At 36.3% G+C, this 21840-nt stretch overlaps 1 protein-coding gene across 2 annotated transcripts in view; it reads right to left on the bottom strand.

Moving 5' to 3' along the window:
- RDX (radixin) overlaps window positions 1-21840 on the bottom strand; it is a 49854-nt gene that overhangs the window by 21186 nt on the left and 6828 nt on the right. The window contains exons 2-5 of one of the 2 annotated variants that reach the window (XM_069808226.1): window positions 20386-20457; window positions 9929-10012; window positions 4854-4949; window positions 2355-2629 (exon numbers count right to left, since the gene is read on the bottom strand). In XM_069808226.1, coding sequence (XP_069664327.1) covers window positions 2355-2629; window positions 4854-4949; window positions 9929-10012; window positions 20386-20397 — 467 coding nt within the window. In that variant the 5' untranslated portion in view covers window positions 20398-20457. Of the gene's footprint in view, window positions 1-2354; window positions 2630-4853; window positions 4950-9928; window positions 10013-13502; window positions 13522-20385; window positions 20458-21840 lie in introns of those variants that run through there. The other variant, XM_069808227.1, reaches the window with a different exon arrangement.

Here is a 21840-nt window from a genome sequence, read left to right as displayed (position 1 = left end):
TGGTTGAGGTTGGAAGTGACCTCTGGAGGTCATCTCGTCCACCCCCTGCTCAAGCAGGGTCACCTACAGCCAGTTGCTCAGGACCGTGTCTAGACAGCTTTTGACTATCTCTAAGGAAGAAGATTCCACAAGTTCTCCAGGCAACCTATGCAAGCACTTGGTCACCCTCAGAAAAACTTGTGCTTTCTTAGGCTTTCCAATTTAAGTTAAATTTCTACTTCTATAGAAATTCTTTGCACTTTCCTCTTTCTGTATTGAATTTGAGTTGAAAGATAAGAGGTAATGGGCACAAGTGAAATACACGAACACAATTTTTTATTTTACTTCTTTACTGCGAAGGTTGTCAAACACTAGAACAGGTTGCCCAGAGAGGTTGCAGAAAGTCCAACCTTGGAAATATTCAAAACCCAATTAGAAAACGCCCTGAGCAACCTGCTATAATTAGAATAGAATATTTCAGTTGGAAAAGACCTACAACAATTATCTAGTCCAACTGCCTGACCACTTCAAGGCTGACCAAAAGTCAAAGCATGTTATTAAGGGCATTGTCCACAGGCATCTTACACACTTGACCAGCACGGGGCACTGACCACCTCTCTGGGTTACTACTTGAGTAAGGGGACTGGACTACATGATCTTCAGAGCTCCCCTTCCAAGCTCAGATGATTCTGCATTTCTATAATATCCTCAAAGCTGGCAATGTCTTTGGCAATAGCCAATCTGGTCCCCTCCATTCTCTCTTCGCATGCTACTGATTAAACATCACTAGCAGATAGGCAAGGACTATTGCAACAGAATAGCTCAGCAAGGACTTGATGCCTTGTTGCTACCCAGATCATAGTTTTGAGCCAAGAAATATGCAGTAGTTTTGACAGGTGAACATTAAGACTCTATAATTAACAGGAACTGCAAATCTTTTCTCATGTTTTTCAGTAAAATTTTCCAAAGCTAGTCTACTTTGGGAAACAAGTAAGCATTTTTGACATTATGTTGTATACTGTTCTGAAGTATTTTTAGGATGTATGTGTTAGTTTTCTGGCAAATCTCCTGGTGACAGGAGGCAAAACAGGAATAATTGTGTTTGAATGAATACAAAAGATATGTGCTCACTCAGTGCATACTAGCACACGACTGGCTGAAAGCATATGCTGGGAAGTCATCTGAACATTTGTCTACTGAAAAGGAGCATCTTAAGGATCTGAATGTGTCATATACAAGCACTCCAGTGTTCACAGGCTATCATCATAACTGAGCAAAACCCAAGATTTGTGAACTAAGATATTCAGTAACGACAGTTTTACTGGTTCTACATCTCCCTACCTTACTAAAAAAAAAGGGTATTTTTCTAGAAAGAGGTATAGACTTCACTGTCACAAGAAGGAAGTAAACAGCCAAAACCAAACTCTTGGCCAGGATTTTTAGAAATCTGAAACATTTTCAAAAAAAATTTATTTCAATACTTCACCACAATCCTTTGAAATGCTTTTTTGCTTGCTAGAAAATTCTCAAGCTTAGTTACGCTAATAAGTGAGTTTCCACATTTCATTTTCAAACCAAAGAGACAAAGCATATGACTTTTAAAGAAACCTCAAATTATTCCATGGCTCTTATTTCTTTGAAGATGCACTAATGTTACATATATAGTAAGCACATATTTGTCCACAATACATCACTATGGATTGATCTACACTAACAAAATTGTCTAACTTTGTACATTACTGTTGCAATGCTTCTCTCACTGCCAAAACATGCCAGGAGCATGGTTTCAGCTGCATAAAGAAAAAGAACTATAATCTTGGTGCTTACTTTTCCTAACCAATTAGATGAGTGACTGATACAAAAAAGTTTATACTCAACAGCAATGGCAACAATTTAGTTTCTAAATTTTCTGTCCAGGCTAGCATTTTTCTGCAATATATTTTATTTCTAATAGACTTTATAATTATTTTCAGGAAATTATCATTTAAGTGTACAAAAACATCAAGAACTGAAGAAAAGAAGTGAGTATCAAATGAATCTTAGTGACTTCTGTATTAGGGTATTTTGACTTTAATTTAGCAGAAGCAAGTCTCCAAGAACATTAGATCATTTTGGAGTACTTTGGAAATTTGTTCAACTAAATCTGTGCAGATGGTTATGGACGGGACAGGAAATAGGTCTCAAGAAACCCATGGTTGTGACACTTCCTTGTTATTGAGAGTCTAAATTAGGATCTCTAAATTTTACTAGCAAAACATGCACTCTTAAGAAAGCTACCATTAAATGCACATTATCACTTAATATTTTAATCATTAAAAACACACTGTAATCAAGTTTGTATGCAGCACATGATGCAAAAAACCAGTCTCACTCACCGCTGAGGGAGAAGTCTGTCATTGGCTAGGTAGCCTAGTTTATGTATCTCCTTACTGTGATCTCCATACTTGGACTGGACAGCATAAGAAGCCAGAAGAACTGCAGTTTCTGGTGGGCAATATATTTCATCATTTAAGATAGCTTCTTTGACTTGCAGGAAGAAAAGTCTCTGAGTTATTTCCTGAATTAATTCTTCTGATACATCCTCTGGAAAAAACTTGGCCCTGAACTTAAACTGCAAAGGGTTTTCTTTCCTTACATCTTGCTGTGTTACCTGAGAGGGAGGAATAAAGACAAAATAAAGAGAGCACTAAATGGTATATTAAATATAATTAACTCAGTAGTAATGAACTCTTTAGCTCCTCTACACTGAAACCCAGTGCATCCTGACAAGCCCACTGTGGAACTCACTAAAGGTTCACATGGCACTGAATCAAGTACACCAATTTGGATAAATCAGACAATTTTGAAACACTACTTGAAGGCTGTTTAAGAGTATTTTTGTAGGCTTGTGTGAATTTGTATTTATCACTATAAAGATCTGGGGAAAAAATAAATTGTAATACATATTAAAATAAATAAATAAATAAAATATATCCAAGGATGAATTGCAGGAAGTAACAAATTAGGATCTAACAAGGTTTCTTTAGCAAGACCTACAGCACATTTCTTCAATCTAAGTGTAAATTTGGATTCATTTAAAAGTCTCTGAACTATTGAACTAAATACATGTGCTTTATTCCTGTGCAAAAAATATAGTTCCATTAATCACATTATTTTTCTAGAACGGATAAGCCTTATAATCATGATTTCTGTGAAGAGATCAGATGTGGTCATCTTAAGTTTTAAGTAAGCATCTACTTCAAATTTCAACAAAACCTCATTTTTATGTAGAATTTTCCATTTCATTTGGGTTCAGCTTTCAGCACTGATTATGACTAAAGCAAAAACATTCAAAATTAAATGAATTTTAATATCAAATAATACTGTGACTGCTAAAAAGGTACAGTCATAATAAAATAAATCTCATACATCCCAGTTCCTCCAGCACTTTATTACACATTTAATTTTATGTGCACTAGTAGTCCCTCTAGAACTTCTTCACTATGCATGAAATGATGCATCTGTTTGCTTGACTTGTAGGAAGTATCAAATACTGTAACTATAATGCAACCATTTAATCACGTATGTAAGGCAGCATAAGTACTATATTCAACATTTCAGAAGTAAATTTTAAGTTTTGCTCGCTTTTCATTATTGTCCATCTGCTTCTGATTTACATACACAGTATTTCACTTCAATCTCACCAGTGAACGATTAGTTGTGCTCTGGCTGTAACGAAACCTTATTTGCACATCTATTTTGTGATTTATCAGATCTTATCTGTATTTACTGCAAATATTTAAATAGTAGCTTACAAGTTAGAGCCAGTTTATGATGATGCATTTAAGAATCAAACATTACAAGCTTTAAAAAAAAATAAAATATATAGATAACTGCCTTAGTCAAAGTTAAAGAAATCAGCACACCCTTGCTGCTCCTGAACTGCACCAGCCACTTAACTCGCTGAAGGCTTTCATAGAGCAATGTCTTCTGTATTTTTTGCAAATGATGCATCAAATCCTGTAGTCTCCAATCACTGCAGGCAAGCCATTAGGGCTAACAAAATATTTGTAGCACTACAACATTTACTGTATGTGAAACAAGACATGCATGAAATTCTAGGAGACAGCTCTGGTGGTTAGCAGGTTTAACTTGCTGGATTTACCACAGAGAAGGAAAGATTATATAAATGCAGACAGTGGGACTTGCTCCTAAAACCCTCCCAATTTACCTCCTAATACTGAAGATAAAAAAAAAGGTATTCTTAAGTTGAACTAAAAAAACCCCCCTCTTTATTCTAAACAGTGCCACTAACCTGACAGCCAATATTAAAATAAAAAGTGACCATTCAAATTCATAAATAGAATTTGAAGTAAAATAACCTGGTTCCCAATAGCTGGGAGATACAAGGTACTCAGTGTTGCTGGGGAAAAACAAGATAGAAAGTCATCCTACAATCTACTTACTAGATATCTAAACAGCAGTTTAGGAGCCTATTATTGGTGCCTTGTTTAAAGATCTATAGCTGTATACATGCAAATTCCTGAAGCTCAAATACGTCATACACACACATGCCCCAGCTGTAAAACATTTACTCTATTACATTTTGCTACATGAAAACAGAACAATCATATGAACTTAAGTTTTCCTAATGCATGCACCACCATGGTACTAGAAATACAGGAATCGGTATCTCATTCTCAAATGTTGATATAGCTTTGCATATTCTTTTATAACTAACCAAACTTAACACTGTATTTTGTCATTTAAATCAAATAAGCAACTTTTCAACTAAATTTGAAGCCAGCTATATCTCACCTACAACATTAAAGCAGCAAGCCTTATAAGATTATATTTCAAACTGTACACTTGCCTAAATATTACGGAATTATTACCTTTTTATTTAGCTTCAGCCAAGTTGAGTAGCCTTTGCTGTCCACATATTGTAGCCCAAAAAACCAGACTTCACGAAGACCAACAGTTTTCACCACCTAAAGATAAATGATCCATAATAATCAGCAATCACTATAACAGGATTTTTTTTAAAATGGTAATTAAGCTACAGAAACCATCTCAAACTGAAATGTAATCAAGTTTTACAAGAATGAAAAACATTAAAATAGTAGCAAAACATCAGGTTCAGGGAAGCATTCACCTTAGAGTTCTAAAACTCAAACACTGTGTTGCCAAACTACCGACTGGAGTGTGTAGCTTACTGCTTACATCAAACTCAGCACCTGAGGAATACAAGTAGCAAAGAGGACCCTGATATTTGAAAGCATGTCTGGGAAGTGTTCTGCAGACCTACAGACAAGTAAGTCCACTTCAGCAGAAGACAACTGGTGAAGCTATAATAAAGAATAATACTTGTGGACAAATAGGAGGTAATCACCTACTTCAAATAGTTTTGAGATTTTCTAAGAGTTAATGATAAAAGGGGTAAGGATGATCTAGCTGATAAGCCATACATGGATTTCTTGTAATATTTGTGACCAGGTCTATCACCAAAGGCTACTAAAGAAATAAAATTGTCTTTGAACAGAGAGAAGGTCTTTCTATGGATATACTAGTTAAAAAGAAAAACAAACCAAACAAACAAACTGTTTTCACAACAGACTTCTAGTGTAACCACTAGGTAAGTCCCCCAGGACTTCATATGTGATCTGCAAAAAATAATGAAACTGATGTGACAGAATCTGCTGTAGAAAGCCTTCCATAAAGATCTGCAAATGAACAGTAAAAAGGAAGATGAACCTCAATAAAAGATGATATTTAATAAAAAATACTGTACATAAAAGACAACAATTTTAATTATGCAAACAAAGTTCTCATTGTAAAGGAAAAAAGAAACAAAGCTGTTATGTTACTATACACATCTATGGTATTCCCAAATCTCTAATACTACATATGGACTGGTCATACCAACTTAAAGGATGTTGCAGCACTGGAAATGTTTCAGAAACATTGAAAAGAATGATTAGTGACATGGAACATCTTCTGCATAGCTAAGACAAGAACTAAGGCTACTGTCAGAGAAATGAGGAAAGGGAAAATGATATAGGTCTATAAAACTTGCATGGCATGAAGAAGGAAAATAGAGAATGATTATTCATTATTTCTCATAACGTAAGAATTAAGAGAATCAACAGAAATCATTAGATAGCAGGTTCAAAGCAAACAAAAAGGAGCACTTTTACTACACAGAGTATAATGAAACTGTGGAATTATCTTACAAGTCTTTTGCATAGTAAAAGTACACATGGATTCAATAAGCAATTAATCAGAAAGGTCCAGCAAGGATTATTAAGTAACTGTAAACTCTGGCTCCAAATGATCCAGTATGGCAGTACTTACGTATGTTCTCAGGTTGGACCATGCTGGCAAGCTGGTTTACTGAAGGCTGTTTTATGGAAGCATTCAGATGCATGTGAAGTAAATAGAATTTTACACATAGATCCTCCTCCTTTTTAAAGTAGTACTATCGGGTTGCAAAATTAAGATTTTGAAAATTAGAAAATGTCAGAAGATAGCTGTGCAAACTTAGTTCTGATGCCTTGCATATTTGTATTATTACTTAACAATCATTCAGCTGTACACCTTTTTTCCTCCTCTACCCTTTCACCTTCAAGCTCCAAAGCACAGAATGGGCAATGTTCATGGATCCAGCCTGATTCCTTTAGTGAGCACAGATATTTTCTCCAGATTTCTTACATCATTTACTTTAGAACACAAGAAATGTTAAGAACAAGTTTCTGTTACTATTATGGTACTGAGCAACATCAAATTTGGTGTCCCAACACAGAAATTTCAGACCTGCTGCTTCTTTTGGCACAGATCTCCTATACGATGCTGATCAAACTACTTATGGCTTTATCAGATGACTGAGAATGCTCTTTACTTTGCAACTGTCCAAGCTGAGCCTTTGTACCTGATCAGCTCTCTGAGCTGCAAAAGAAGTCAGTAAGAACTGCAGATGCTCAACAGCTCTGCCCATAAGGCATAAGGAGACAAGTGCTCATGCTCACATCAAAACATTTTGCTCTCACCTGCTAACCATGGCCCTTCAACTGAGATGCACATTATTTAAATACAGACAACTTGTCTACTGCAATGCAGAGTTATACGTGCTTGCAAACCAATACTAAAACCAGCTTACACATTAGTCTGTTTTACTTCAGACTCCACAAATAAGGAAAGAGCATCGTCTATCACTGCTTCTCAGCTCAAAGGAAAGAAAAAAAAATTTCTGCAACTTTGTACCAAGATAATATAAGCACTTATGCACTGCACTAGTATGATATGAAAAATAAGTACGGAATGAGAAACTTAGGAGTTCGATTCTGGCTCAAAAGTTTCATTAAGTGGCTTCAAGCAAGTCTTCAATCACATCTGTAAAACAGATTTATCCACCGTCACATCCTACAACTTGACTACTAACAGGCAGTAAAAACTTCTTGAAGAACAGCAACCAGAGCAGCAGACATGTTTTAGCAAATCAAAACATACACATAAAGACAACCTAGCAAGAATTTCACTGAGTCAGCTTCCAAAAGATCATAAGGGAGGCTTCCAAGATATCTGAAAAGGACAGTGGGCTGTAACTTGAGATAAAGGAGACAACCCTCCCATTCTTTCTGAATGGCAACTACAGTAAACCAGAGGTACTAATGCTCAGTGCTATCACCTTATTGAAAACAACCCCCACCGTTACCAGTGTGTGGAAACATACCCATCACAGGGTTCTTCTCCTCCTAGGAAAGTTATAGTTGCTAAATTGGTTTACTAAGGAGGACTTGTCTTTTGGAGGACAGATCCCCTCCTGCCCATTCTGACCACTGACAGGATAGACAGAAGTACTAATGATAAATATGTTAAGACACCTTCTGAAATACGAGCAATTTTGAAAAAACGGGTCTGTGCAATAAATAGTAACTATACTGAGTTTCAAAATGTAAGTGAAAAAAAGAAAGCCACAGATGTCAAATGATGAATTCTTGTCTGCTAGCAGATGAAGATGATGAAAACACACAAATGGAATGGGAAACAAATAACAACTCCAGAAAACACCAGTTAAAAGCTTAAAAGAACCATTGACTGGAAAAAGGACAAGTTGTTCACCAAAAATATAGAGGAGCACTACAAAACAGCTAAACTTATGGAGAGGTTATTTTCTGCAAGCAATAACCAACAAGTCTACGGTCATGTCCACAATTTCTGTATAAGCCTTGGAGACCCATCTCAGTAACAGTGCTATTCAATTCTCTTTCTATAGAGAAACAGTATAACTTTTGTCTGAAAATTTCATGCTGGTTTTGCAATACAATTCAGCTCCTGATGTTACTCTGTGGAACTCGCATATGCGTTTAAGATTGGGCTGAAAATGCTTCTGTCACACACAACTATGCTGGCTGATTTTGCTTGACCTAACAATTTTTCAATTTAAGCTTCCAGAAGTTGATTGTAAGAACTGGTGAGATGTCAAACACCACACAGTGAATTGAGGAACAAAGCTGAAGAGAGCATGAAAAAGAATTCAGAGCTGTATCTTTGTTCCCTGTTTGTGAATGCCCCAATTTGGATGAACCTGATTACCTGGGCACAAGACGTTACACAGCAGAATGTCACCCCACCCAACACTGCATGGCAGAAGATAGCAAAGGTTGGCAAAAGACAAGTTACAGCTTGAGGCTTCTGTGCCACAGAATACTGTACTTTTTATTTGATGGTGGTGTTGGTTAGACAAAAAGCAGCTCCTTTCTTCAAGAAGTCTTTGTTAGAGGCTGAAGATATACTGCTACTGATGTTAGAGAAAGGGGTGGGGGTAGAAGTTTTAAGAGTCAGACAGTCATTTCAAACAATAATTGCAAATGAAATTTCATTAATCTAAAAGAAAAAGCTCAATCAACATTGTACTCCTTTCAACTTATATACCAAGACATTTAATCAACTCTTAAAGGTCAATTAAAAGTTTAAGGGTTCTTAAAGAACTCTTTCAATGCGTTACTTTCTCGTAATACCTATTACTACATACTTTAAGCATCTCTAATAGAGTGGACAGAAACAACAGTTCTACTAGACATAATTGTTGATATAGTTAAACGGTTTTTGAAGAGTAATTTCGAATATTTCTGCATTTTTAACTAAATGCATACAACTTGGATCTAGATAATATAACGTATTTATTCGTTTCTTGAGGAAAAAAAACCCAACACATTGACAAGCTTCTATTCTTAACATTTTCTAGAACGGTCCACAACCTAGATCAAAAAATTGTTTCAAGATTTTGACGGCTAACAGCACGTGAAATGAATGCAAGAACAACCTTTTTTAAGAAGTCATTCATTTAGCCCGTTTGACCGGCGTACAACAGAGACTATCAAGTGAGAATGTGTAGTTCTGATGGGTCTGCAACCCATAGGCACAAAGCCATCATTTTCACTTTTCCACTTAATTTTTTTTATTATTATTAACTTAAATTTCAAACTGGATCATAGGACAACATTACTCCTCTAACATTTGAGAAGTGAAAAAGTATCTACAGCTTCCATTCTGGGGAAAAAAAAAAATAGAATATCTTAGCTTCCCTGAATGGACATTTATTGTTACATTATTAAATAGTGAAGGCTATGTAAGTTTTAGAATTATGTGTATAAGAAATTTATATCACAGTTGCAACTATAATGTGATTAGACGTAAAAAATACCATTAATTTCAAAGCATGCGTATTAATTTGAATATGCATGATTCAGCTGAAGCCTCACTGTTAACCTATTTACAACAGAGTTCTCTTTGAATTTAGTAAATTTCATGAGAAGTAATGAGGAAGTTCAAACAGAGAATAGTTTAGATAATCTAAGGAAAAACGTAATCTATACATAAGAACATTTCCGCTTTCTCAAACTATGCCTTAATACCCACAATAGTTTTATGTGTTTGTACATATACATACACAGAGACACATATAAGTTACCTGATCAAAAAGCTGTTTGCCTGTGGTATTGGGCTGGATGGCAAATTCCAACTCTGCATCCATTGTTGTTACTCTGACATTGATCTACAGAAAATAAAGAAATATTACTGTAACAGTGTAATGCTTCTATATACTGTAATTAGCCTGTAAGAAACAATATATGGCAAGTCAATTCAACATTGTAATGGTCTTGTAGACACACAGACCACAGCAGACAAAAAATGGAGAATTTGAATCTGCAAAAAATCTCATCTTGTATTTCGTATATACAGGATAATATTTAACACTAGGTTTGAAGGTCAAACCAGGAACCAAAGTTCAAAATGAATTTAAATTGGATAGCTGACGTGACTACCAAACACTGAAAGAACACTGGGATATTCAGCTGCTGGGCACTATCTTTCAGTGGGCTTCCCAAATGTGTGCGAAAGAAAAAGTTCCCAGTCAAATACATATCATTTTAAGGTATTTATACTTGGCAATATAAAAAGACAAGCAGCCTCCTGCCCCACCATTTCTAAAATTAAGAGGTTCAGCAGTCTTAAACTATACAGGGCTAGAGCTTGTACACCTCAGGACAGACCAATAGCAGATTTTCCATCAGTGGAAGGAGGAACTACAGAAGTTAGCTTCCTTTAATACTGATCCCATTCAATTCCCTTATTATAATACTGAAAAAACCACCACTATTCAATGAACTTCTTCCTTCTCCTGAAGTAGAGGATGATTTTCCAGATGACTCCTGACAGTCACTATTTTTATTTGCTCTAAAACAAGCAGTCAAATATTCCAGGAGATATCTGGAAGCCTATCTTACTTGGAAGTACAACAGTCTGTTCCAATTTCTCTTCAACTGGTACACACAGAAGTGAGAATTTTCATGAAATAGACAAAGTGCTAAATACACAGTACTGTCTTCTCACTGTTAGAATGGTCCTCTATTCCTACTGCCAGGGTATCACATTTTATTTATCTTTAGTGAACAGGAATATAAAGTGTTAAAGGTCAAATCTACTTTGCTGTAAATGTGAAAACCAGAAACACGAAACTTAAATAAGACACACAGATATATTCTAATTTCTCTCTCTCTACTATAAAATATGGAACATGAATAAATTAGGACTTGTATTACAGGTTCTTACACTACTTGATCTATGCCTGTGTAACCATTTCCATTAACTATTTCCCTAATTTTGCCACCAGGTGGAATACTTTGAGAAGTGAGTCTGGAAAAGTCTCTGCCAATATAGAACACAAAAGGGAGATCTAAGGTGCAAAAACAAGAACTGCAGAGAAGTTTGTCCCCGTACAACAGATTAAGCTTGTTCACTCCTTTCTTTAGTGTCAAGGTAAACAACTTTGGGCATGAGCTGGATACACAAGACAAGAGTAGCAGGAGTCTGAGGACCTCTAGGTTATAGACCTACAAACAAGGAAGATACCAGAGGGTTAGCAAACTTTTTTTTGTGTGCAAGCACTGATAAAGAAAAAGGAGTTGAAGGTTTTGGAGTAAAAGATAGTAAACTTCTACTGCAAAAAAAATTAAAGGTTGTGTGTCAGGAGGAGGGAAAAGAGGTGTTTTCTGTAGATTCTCTTACTCTGCTCATTTCAAGAAAAAAAATTGCTTATTCTCTAGCAGAACAACCCATTTTAAATGGTAGGTCTAACTCACTGCCAGTTGCACTAGCTTAAGTGTGTGGGGCTGGCCCTTAATTACAAGAAGTTAATTTTTTTAAAGCAGTTTTTCAATTTTTTAAAAAAAGCCTGCTTTAGGGCAGCTACAAGTAAGCAAGTTACAAAGCATAAGGCTAAAATATAACTTTATTAAATGCCAAAGCACTGTTATGTAACAGCACCACTGCCAAAACAAGAAGTATCACAGAAGATCTACAAAGCACAGCAAGTTCAACTAACTGCAGCAGACTTAAGACTTGCAGCAGAAACTTCTTACACTAATATTCTTGTAACAAATGTCATCTTCTACAAATGCAATAATTACTACCTGAGAGTCTATATACCTCACAAGAATTAAAATACTCAAACAGTAAAATAATAGATGTAATACAGAGGGAAACGCAACACAGCCTGTAGATTTGTTTGCTTCTGGATGTTACTGCCTCAAATAAAAGCTGAGTGCTGTAACAGTACACAGCTGCTACATCTGCAATAGATACAAATACACATTAGGAGTACCTGGTCACTTACATGCATTACAGTAACTGCTTAAGTCTTCAGCAGTTTTCTTTTTCTTTGAACTTCCGATTAACAGATCACCCAACTGCTAATTAATATTTACACTTTCAGTTCTAAGTCACAAATTAAATTGTAACAATATTAAAATGTTGACTTTTGTGATATGAGTTATTTAAGAAAAGACTTACAAAGTTAAACACTACACTGGATCATTTTCCTTCTGAAGACATTTGGAGTGACTTAGATTTTTAGCATACAAATACCAAGCTTTTACAACCTTGTAACATTTTTTCACAGCTTCAGTTATTTCTGGGCATGGGAAATAAGAAGTTTACTTTTGGCAAAACCTGAGACTGAGCCCAGAAGGTTTACTTATCTAATCCAAATGTCAGTCACACAGCACACTCTCAACAAAATCAAACCTCTGGTGTCAAGTTTTGTTGTCTGTAAAATAAAGCTAACCAACTACATTAAGACGACTCATGGGGGTAGTTTCCACATTATAAATAAGGCAGGGAATTGAGAAAACACAGGCAGAGAAAGAAGGCTCAGTAAATGCAGCAATGGACTGTCACTCATGCAATCTGCTGTTGGGTATCCAGCTACTTTGAAGCAACACTCCTCATGCGACATTGGTGACAGAGGGAAATTATCTGAACCACAAATTATGAAGACAGACACTAATCTGAACATAATTACCCTGAACCGACTTTACCACATGAATACGGAATAGGAAGGAGCTCTTGCAACAGTGACAAGAGAAATGTATGAAGGTTTCCTGTAGCAAGCGTTGGAGGGCTACCGCTACTCATACCACAAGACCCATTTAACACCTGCTTTTCAATCTTGCTCTCACCAGGATTACACATCTTCCCTCAAACTTCAGAAACTATGACAAAGCACTAGACAAGACTTAAGGCAATTACTTAGCTGCTCAGTCGTGAGACAAATCCCGTTCTGCTGTGCATGGGCTCAGGGTAAGAGCTGCAGCAAGTCTCACTTGGTACATTCATATGTAATTTTGACTGCCTTCTAAGGATCCTACTCTGGTAAACTAATCAAGAAACTCTCTAGGTGGTTCTGCAATTCGTAGTATGCCTGAGTAAGCTTTGCTTTTTTTTTTTTTTAAGGTTAAAAAGTGGCTATATGCAAACAATATTTTTGGTGTCACAATTTAACAATTTGTATCACTTATTACTGACCTAGAGATCTCTATGCAAATATTAAATACTAAAATATCATGGTGGTCATGTCAGGGAAATACTTAAAAATGCTATTCTAGGCTTAGTAACTGTGTAACTTAGACTTTGTGAATCCTCTGTCAAGGTCCATGTGGTGAGAGATCCTCCCCTCATCCTCCACAGATCAGGCAACATCATACCTGAACGGCAGCTCTGCGATGACAGCCAGAACTGACATCAGGCAATACAGCACTCCTAGACCAGCCCTCTTACATCCAGCACTAGAAATCACTGACTTAGGCCACTGCAACGTACACAGTAAAAAAAAACCAAACCAAAACAAAACCCAAAAACAAAACAAAAAACCCTAAACCACTAACTCCCTCCCTACCCCTCCAACAAACAACCAAAAAACTCTGATACTTCCAACACCCAACCCGTGGAACTATATACAGGTTTAATGCAAAGGGTGTAAGTAAGACAGCTTCTCAGCTCCCACTTTAGATATGTGGCTATACTGATGTTCATCCAGTAAAGCTAGGACAAGAAGTGCACTCTTGTGCTGGGAAGAAGGTGGCATTTAAAAAAAGACCCCTACAACCCACAGGCAAAATGTGAACACCTTTAGGGTTTGCCTCTTTCTGGCAGAATTCCATCCTGAATACATTCTCTTTATGCAACTATACATTAAGTTACATAAGCCAAGCATCTAGACAAGCACAGGCTGTATTTTAATGGCCATAATGGAAAAGATAAAAGGACAGTTTAATGCGTTACTTTAATTTTTTAAAAAATCCTAAGAAGAAGAAAATGCTTAGCACAAAGTTTTCTTCAGCTGGCTACCTTTAAGAGTGCATTTTTATAAACACAGTCACTGTAAGAGGGTATAAAGAACACGGTGAAGTTTAGCATAGCATAGAAAAAAGCCTGCTGGGCGTTCAGGAAAACACTACTGCAAAGCTCTATTTTAGAGCACCAAGTCTCTGTTTAGAATACCAATACCTACCTCATAGCTTTTAAAGTGACTATTTAGCTTGACTCATTTGCCTATACTGAACAATATAAACAAGTGGCCAGGAACAGAAACCTTTCACCATAAAATGATCACCAAACATTTGGAAAAAATCTGCTACATAGGTTTTCTTACTTCTGACAAAACTGCTTTGTCCCAATATCTGGATACATACACGTATTTTTTTTAATCTATTTGTAATAAACTTCTCCCAAATAATAATACTTTAAACCCTTGCACTGTGACAGTTATCTTCTTCACCTTATAGAATCATAGAATAGTTGGGGTTGGAAATGACCTTTAAAGGTCATCTAGTCCACCCACCCTGCAATGAGCAGGGACATCTTCAACTAGATCAGGTTGCTCAAAGCCCCATCCAACCTGGCCTTGAACATTTCCAGGGATGAGGCATCTACCACCTCTCTGGGCAACCTGTTCCAGTGTTTCACCACCCTCATCCTAAAAAATGTCTTCCTTATATCTAGTCTAAATCTACCCTCTTTTAGTTTAAAACCATTAATCCTTGTCCTATCACAACAGGGCCTGCTAAAAAGTCTGTCCCCATCTTTCTTATAAGATCCCTTTAAGTACTGGAAGGCTGCTATAAGGTCTCCCTGGAGCCTTCTCTTCTCCAGGTTAAACAACCCCAACTCTCTCAGCCTTTCCTCACAGGAGAGGTGTTCCATCCCTCTCATCATCTTTGTGGCCCTCCTCTGGACTCGCTCCAACAGGTCCATGTCTTTCCTGTGCTGAGGACCCCAGAGCTGGATGCAGTACTGCAGGTGGGGTCTCATGAGAGCAGAATAAAGGGGACAATCACCTCCCCTCAACCTGCTGGCCATGCTGCTTTTGATGCGGCCCAGGATACGGTTGGCTTTCTGGGCTGCGAGTGCACATTGCTGGCTCATGTGCAGCTTTTCATCCACCAGTACCCCAAGTCCTTCTCAGCAGGGCTGCTCTCAATTCCTTCATCCCTCAGCCTGTATTGATACCAAGGGTTGCCCTGACCCAGGTGCAGGACCTTGCACTTGGCCTTGTTGAACCTCATGAGGTTCACATGGGCCCATTTCTCAAGCTTGTCCAAGTCCTTGGCATCAGAACTAGCAGTCTGATTTTACCAGACTTGCTTCAGAATGATTAAACGTGGTCAAGGGAAGGGGAAGAACATATACATACATGTTGATTATTCTTTGTGAAGGGAGCAACTGATGTTTTGATAACAAATTTTGCTAGTGGGTTATGAGGACATTTGCCACAGCTCACAAAATAGTATTTATAAAAACAGTCTAAAGCAATTTATCTATGAAAGAATTTATCCAACCAATAAAGAGTATAGTTAATGAACACATCTGGAACAATAAACATCCATGTCCACGTATTAAAAGCACACATTTCATATGGGAATTATATTTTTGTTGTATTCTTTCACTGCTTTGAGGATTTGAAAAAACATTTCTACATTTCCTTGTAGTATCCAACTTCAACTCTCCACAAGTTCATGGGATATTGCACAGTCACCACATTAACCTTTGGACCTCTCCTGAAATGTAGATACAGTCCATATAATATGCACAAAAACTGCTATTAGCTTAATAGTCTAATACTTCCTATTACTGTACTTCAGCCATCATTCACAGATATTAGTCATGGCACTTCAGCTTTCACCAGGAAGCCCAAAACTGAGTAGGTACCAGTATTTAGTAACAAAGCTATTTAAAAATTACATGAAAAAGGTTTCCAGTCAGTTTGCTTTGTTTTAATAAAGGAATATGAATTAGTCACATATAAGAGCCACAGAAACCATTCCAATTCTTATTTATAAGAAAATTGCATATAGCAAAAAAGGTTTCTTCCAAGAGTTTCCTCACACTAGTTCAGCCAATTGCTGTATCAAGTTCGCATATTAAATTATTTGTGTTAAGGAGTAGCAGTATATTGGTCCCACTGCTTTACACACTGTATATACACAGCACACCCACTGCATCAACTTCAAAGCAGACATAGGAAGAGATGCAAGAGAAAAATGCATGAAGATGATAACATAAAAAGGTAAGGATTAAACAGCATTAGAAACAGAAGGCTACAGAATAATGGCAAATAGATTTTACTAATAGACAAATCAAAAGAAAGCAGTCGTCCAAACTGACATCACCTATTTATGCTGCAGAAATAAATCATATATTCAAACCATAATTCAAATACTGCACTACACATCTCAAAGATTTTCCTGTAAAATGATACTCTAGTCAAAAATTAATGTATACACTATGTCAACTCAACCACTTCACAGAAATTAACTTGATCTTGGAAATGATAATTCAAATTTTAAACATCCATTATTCCAGAATCTGATATCTACTCCTTCTGAATACACTATATTGTAAAATGTTGAAATCTAAAAAGAGAATTCTCTGTTAATCTTAGTAACTTTGACATCTACTCATTACTACCCAGTGTAATGCTTTCTCTTTCATGCCTTGTAGTCTTGTACAAAAATGCTGCGAACTACCAGCAAAAACAGCTAATGACTTTAACTCCTCTTACACCCTATAAATGCAGCTAATATTTCAGTCAATTAAACCTAATCTTCTTAGCCTATGAAATGATTAACAGTTATGTAACTAATGATGTCTAATTTTAGTTTCTATGTTTCTATTTTTGGTGAAGATTGGGGAGAATGGCATACAGCTGAGAAACATTTTGTATCTGTTCTTTTAGTAAGAAAGCACTGAAAGTAAGATTCAACAAGTATTCTATTCTTCAGTAAGCAGAGAACTAAGCACACTGAAAACAGCCCTATTAACAGCTCCAATTTTGATTACAGCAGCAAAGACCTCATTAAACAAAGTCACCAGTTGTTGGGGTTTTTTTGATGAATCACAACAGAAGCTAAATGAAACTTAATTTTGTACTGCTAGGCAGAACTAAGAATATTAAGTCTCAGAACTATTATTTTTTTTAAAGTAGCAGAGATGCTGAGTGAACTGCTTGAAACAATGGAAAGCCACTTTGTTATAAACACAGCCAAAGTGAACAAACAGACTTTTCTACTGAAGGAATCAAACAAGAAAACATTTCAATCATGTACATTTTTCAGACACATATTACCTTAATATCTCAGGACAATATACTAAAGTCACTTTTACCCTTTCAAAACAGCCTTTTCACTCAAGCTATTTAACCTAGTAGCCTCTAAGAGAGAAAATCCCAAAAGCATAAGAACAATGACCTTTTACTACCATGTATAAGAAGATATTCACAGTAGCAGACTGAGACTTCCAGGAAAAATGAAATATCCTTGCTTTAAATTCAGCTATGCCAAGACCCTGTACTGGTCTTCATTTACTTAATTTTGTCTGGAATACTACATAACTTTTCAACATGAAAGCAAAAAAGTGAAACACAAATCTATTCCATTGATTTTGCTGTGATTTAGTATCTACCGATTTCATTTGAACTGACCTATAGCTTAATTATTTGTTATGCATAACAAAAAATGCATTCCAAAAACATGGAGAGAATTTACATATAGTTGTACTGCACAGGATCACATATTTAGAGGACGACCAGATTTTCTGAAAATTATTAATTGGATCATTACAGCAGAATCTGGAAAAAAACCCCAACCTAAATGGGTCACAGTAATACAGATAGGAAAGCTATAAAATAACACTGTCAAAATTCTCACCAGTTATGTTAACTGGGTTTTCTTAGTTCTTAACCATGATTATTTCATTAGTTTTCAAGTTAGAAGACCTCCAAAAATAAAACTACAGAACACTGACAGTCTTATTGCAACAGCTGTCAAAAATAAAGAACAAGGAGTTGAAGCACAAATAGTTTCCGGACTAGAAGTACATTCGGTTATTGTGGATTGTCTTTAAAGACAACTGATAAGAGCTACAGTGAATGCCCAGAGCAAAAGACCTTCCACAGTCCAGTGCTATCAAATCCTAGCAGAACAGCAAGACTCTTCAAAGAACAATGTTAGATTCATTAACCATAACCAATGACTAGGCTTTTACAGTCTCCAAAGAAGGGAGAAAAAAAAATATAAAAAGAGAAAGAGGATCGCTCCAAAGCAATCTACCATCTAAGCAGCAACCAGAGCAAAATCTGAGGTTTGATTTTTTATAGGTAAAATTACTTAATCTTTGGCACGTGTGCTACTTCTTCATTCACTGATTACAATTACAGCAACCTGTAGTTTACAGGAAGAAATCCATATGACATTGAGAAATGTAATCAATTTAATTTAATTTCTTAATGGCTCCTTTCACTTGGCTTCCTTCTAAGATCTCACATGTGCCTACATCATGAAGAGACATAGGAGAACATCCCAACATATGAGAACTCCATATATAAAGCCCCTCATAAAAGGAAAAAAAGATAAATTGTCTTTGGCATGAGTCCAGCTTCTTTCCTAAGATCTGGTAGCTAATTTCCATTCCTAGGGTGGATTGTGAGCTTTCCTAACACCTCTGCAATCTCAGTTCTAAAGATATTGCTTTCCTTGTGAACAATCCTAAAACTGTATTTCCTACAATTCTCTCAGGTCCTTAAAATAGAGGGAACCCTGCCTGTGTAAATTTCATGGTTCCAATCCCAGAATTTAAAAAGAAGTAATCTTACTCAGGCTGTCTTTTTTTCTAGTCACCGCTTCAGTGACTTCATTGCTCTGTACCTGCACGGAGGTGGGGGCCTCAGGAACCACAAGAGCTCACAGTGACTTTCTGCCTTATTCTTAAAACACATTCTTCCAGCTGAGCAGCTCTATCAAAGGCACTACTCAATTATCATAGCCAGGACTCAAAAAGGTCAGAAAACATTATGCTGCTAATTCACTTTCCTGCCCTTAATAGTGCAGCTTTCTGCAAGAAGGGGGCAGGATACAAATAACTACTTCCAACTTCAGAAAGTGCTAAGATACTGCCCCCAGTCCACCGGGGGGAAACAAGAAATTACAACAACAGTATGGTATGGCCAGTTGGTCAGCAGATCAACAGCAAATCTCAGAACAGAACTTCTAGCCCTTGGACAGTCCCATGCTCACATTATTCATTAAGCTATACCAGTTCCAAATAGTGGCATGCAATACAGGCTATTTACATTGATTCATTTCTGATTAATAGGAAAAAACCTTTTACACATCTATGTATAGGTATGTATATGTGTACACACATGCACACGGATGTATTTATTCTTAGTAACAGATCTGTCCTGCTCCTAATCTACTACCTCAATGAAACATCAGTAAACAAAGAAAGCCTGAAGGCTATTACATAAACCAATTGAGTTGAATAATCTCCCCTGACAATTTGGTTCCCTTTCTGAATGCTTTGCTCACTGGATACAAGAGGAAGAGACAACCAAAAGTCATTTAACACATGGCAGGTGAAATCCTAAGCAACCAATATTACATCAACAGCAAAAGAATCAAGCTGCTGAATAATTATCTCCTCAAAGAATTATAGAGCTGTTATTGAAACAAAAGTTGGAGATTATTTTTTTCCCCTGGACAGAGAATGGATGAACCTTTATCTCAGCTGAAGATAAATAGGAGACCACAAACATTGCTTATTTCCTCCCTTCAACACTTACCTTCTACGTTACACCTTCTACTATGATAAAACCACCACCTAACTTAGCACTGTCGCTGTCACAGACGCTTTACACATGTTCTGTCTTCCCCTGCCAGATCCTGCAGCAAATCCTTCCACTGATTTTCACAGATGTTGAGGCAGGCTCAAATTATGCCTCCATTAACTGCTATATGTCACGTCATCTCATCTCAAAGTCAACAATTCCTGAAAAGCCATTCCTCCTGCCAGCCAAATGGGCTCTAAGTTCATTGTGGTTTATAAGTAATGCCCCTATCTCCAAGCATGCTCCAAGTACTGAGCTTTCTTGATCTTTTCTCACATTGGTATTAAACTATCTCAACTCTAATTGTACATTATCAGATCTTATGAAATTTAGAAAGGGCAGAGTCAAAACTAGAGCTGTTATAAGATCACAACTCTAAAATGTGAAAACCCTGTTAGATTTTAGATAAGGAAACAGCTACTTACTGGTTTCGGCATTTTCCTTGTTTTCTTTAGTCTCTTGTCCACTTAAGTCTTCTACAAGCTCTTTGTCCCCTTCTGGCAAAAACAAAATTAAAAGGGTTGGTTTAAAATTATTAAAACAGAGTTAATGTACATCACACCAAATAGTACAAATCCCAAAGCAGGTAAACAAGGGCTCTACATATACACAATATACTTTTCAGTAGATGACATAAACAAAGAGCAACTAAGTTAGCCAGTACTAGAATCTACAGCTCTTTAAGTAGTAACCTCTACATTTTGTAGAATATTAATCCACTAATGTTAGAATGAAGAGACAACAGTTCCTCAAGTGCTACAAATTCTTTTTAACACTTTTGGTATCAGACATCATCTAATATTAAAAACCTTTAACATTATTTATGAGGAAGTAAAATTTGTACAGGGAAGTCCAAAAGCTGCAATTTAATCTATCAACTCTAGCCAAACCTGAAACATCATAAAAACAAAGAAAAAACCTAACATAGTTTTAAAGCATCAAAACTGTATTTCATGTCTATAAAAGCATCCATTTCTCTCCATGAAGGAGTGATACGGTCACTTTTCCCAAACGAAGAGAAATGCAAGTACACCATCACAGTAAAAAAGGAAGAAAATCTGCTCTGCTTAAAATAGAGCTTTTTTTTAAAAAAAGCAGAAAGGCTGTAAGTTATGTCTACATGGTAATGAAAGTATGCTGTATTGTGTTCTGTTCCAAAAAAGTATTTATGCCTTGAAATAAAATATGCTTGCATTGTTATTGGTAGATAGCATCCTGCCTCCTTTTCAATTCATTCTAACGCAAAAAGAATAAGCAGCTAGTCACCTTCTCACACACTTTGGAAGTAATGAATTCCATGAATCAGTGCTGCTGCTGGTCTGCAAAGAGCACCAAAGATTGCATTGCCTTCAAAAATAATACTAAATACTAATAAACTGGAATTACAATTATACTAAGAAAAATGACAGTTACATACTACTCAGAATAATCCAAGATTCCAGTATTATAACTCCATGACTGCATCAGATAAATAAAATTTTCAGAAGTGCTTAAAAAGATTGAGAAAACCAAAATGTTCAGAGTAATTAATTTATCAAAAGCAAACTTTTGTATAAATGATTTCACATTCATAAAAAAAAAGGCAAATAAGGTATTGTATATATTTACAAAATAAGTTATTTTTCCTTACTTCTTGGCAATAAAAAAATACAGTAAATATTAGAAACATTTGCACAGCAACCTAAGGTGCACTAGCATTTCATTTTTATTTCTTCTAATCTGCAGAGATATGTTTGAAAAGAGGAACTGGAACAAAGATAAAGGATGAAAAGGGAATTTAAGAAGCATCAGTGTTGTTGGCTGGTAAAGAAAGATGAATGTTTAGACTAAAGATTATGGAAAGAGAGATCTAATGGTATAATGCAGATATGGAACAAATT

The sequence above is a fragment of the Haliaeetus albicilla genome, chromosome 20 (genome assembly GCF_947461875.1).
Source record: "Haliaeetus albicilla chromosome 20, bHalAlb1.1, whole genome shotgun sequence".
Taxonomy (NCBI): domain Eukaryota; kingdom Metazoa; phylum Chordata; class Aves; order Accipitriformes; family Accipitridae; genus Haliaeetus; species Haliaeetus albicilla.
Note: the sequence above shows the minus strand (reverse complement) of the source record. Positions and strands in the feature narration are given on the sequence as shown.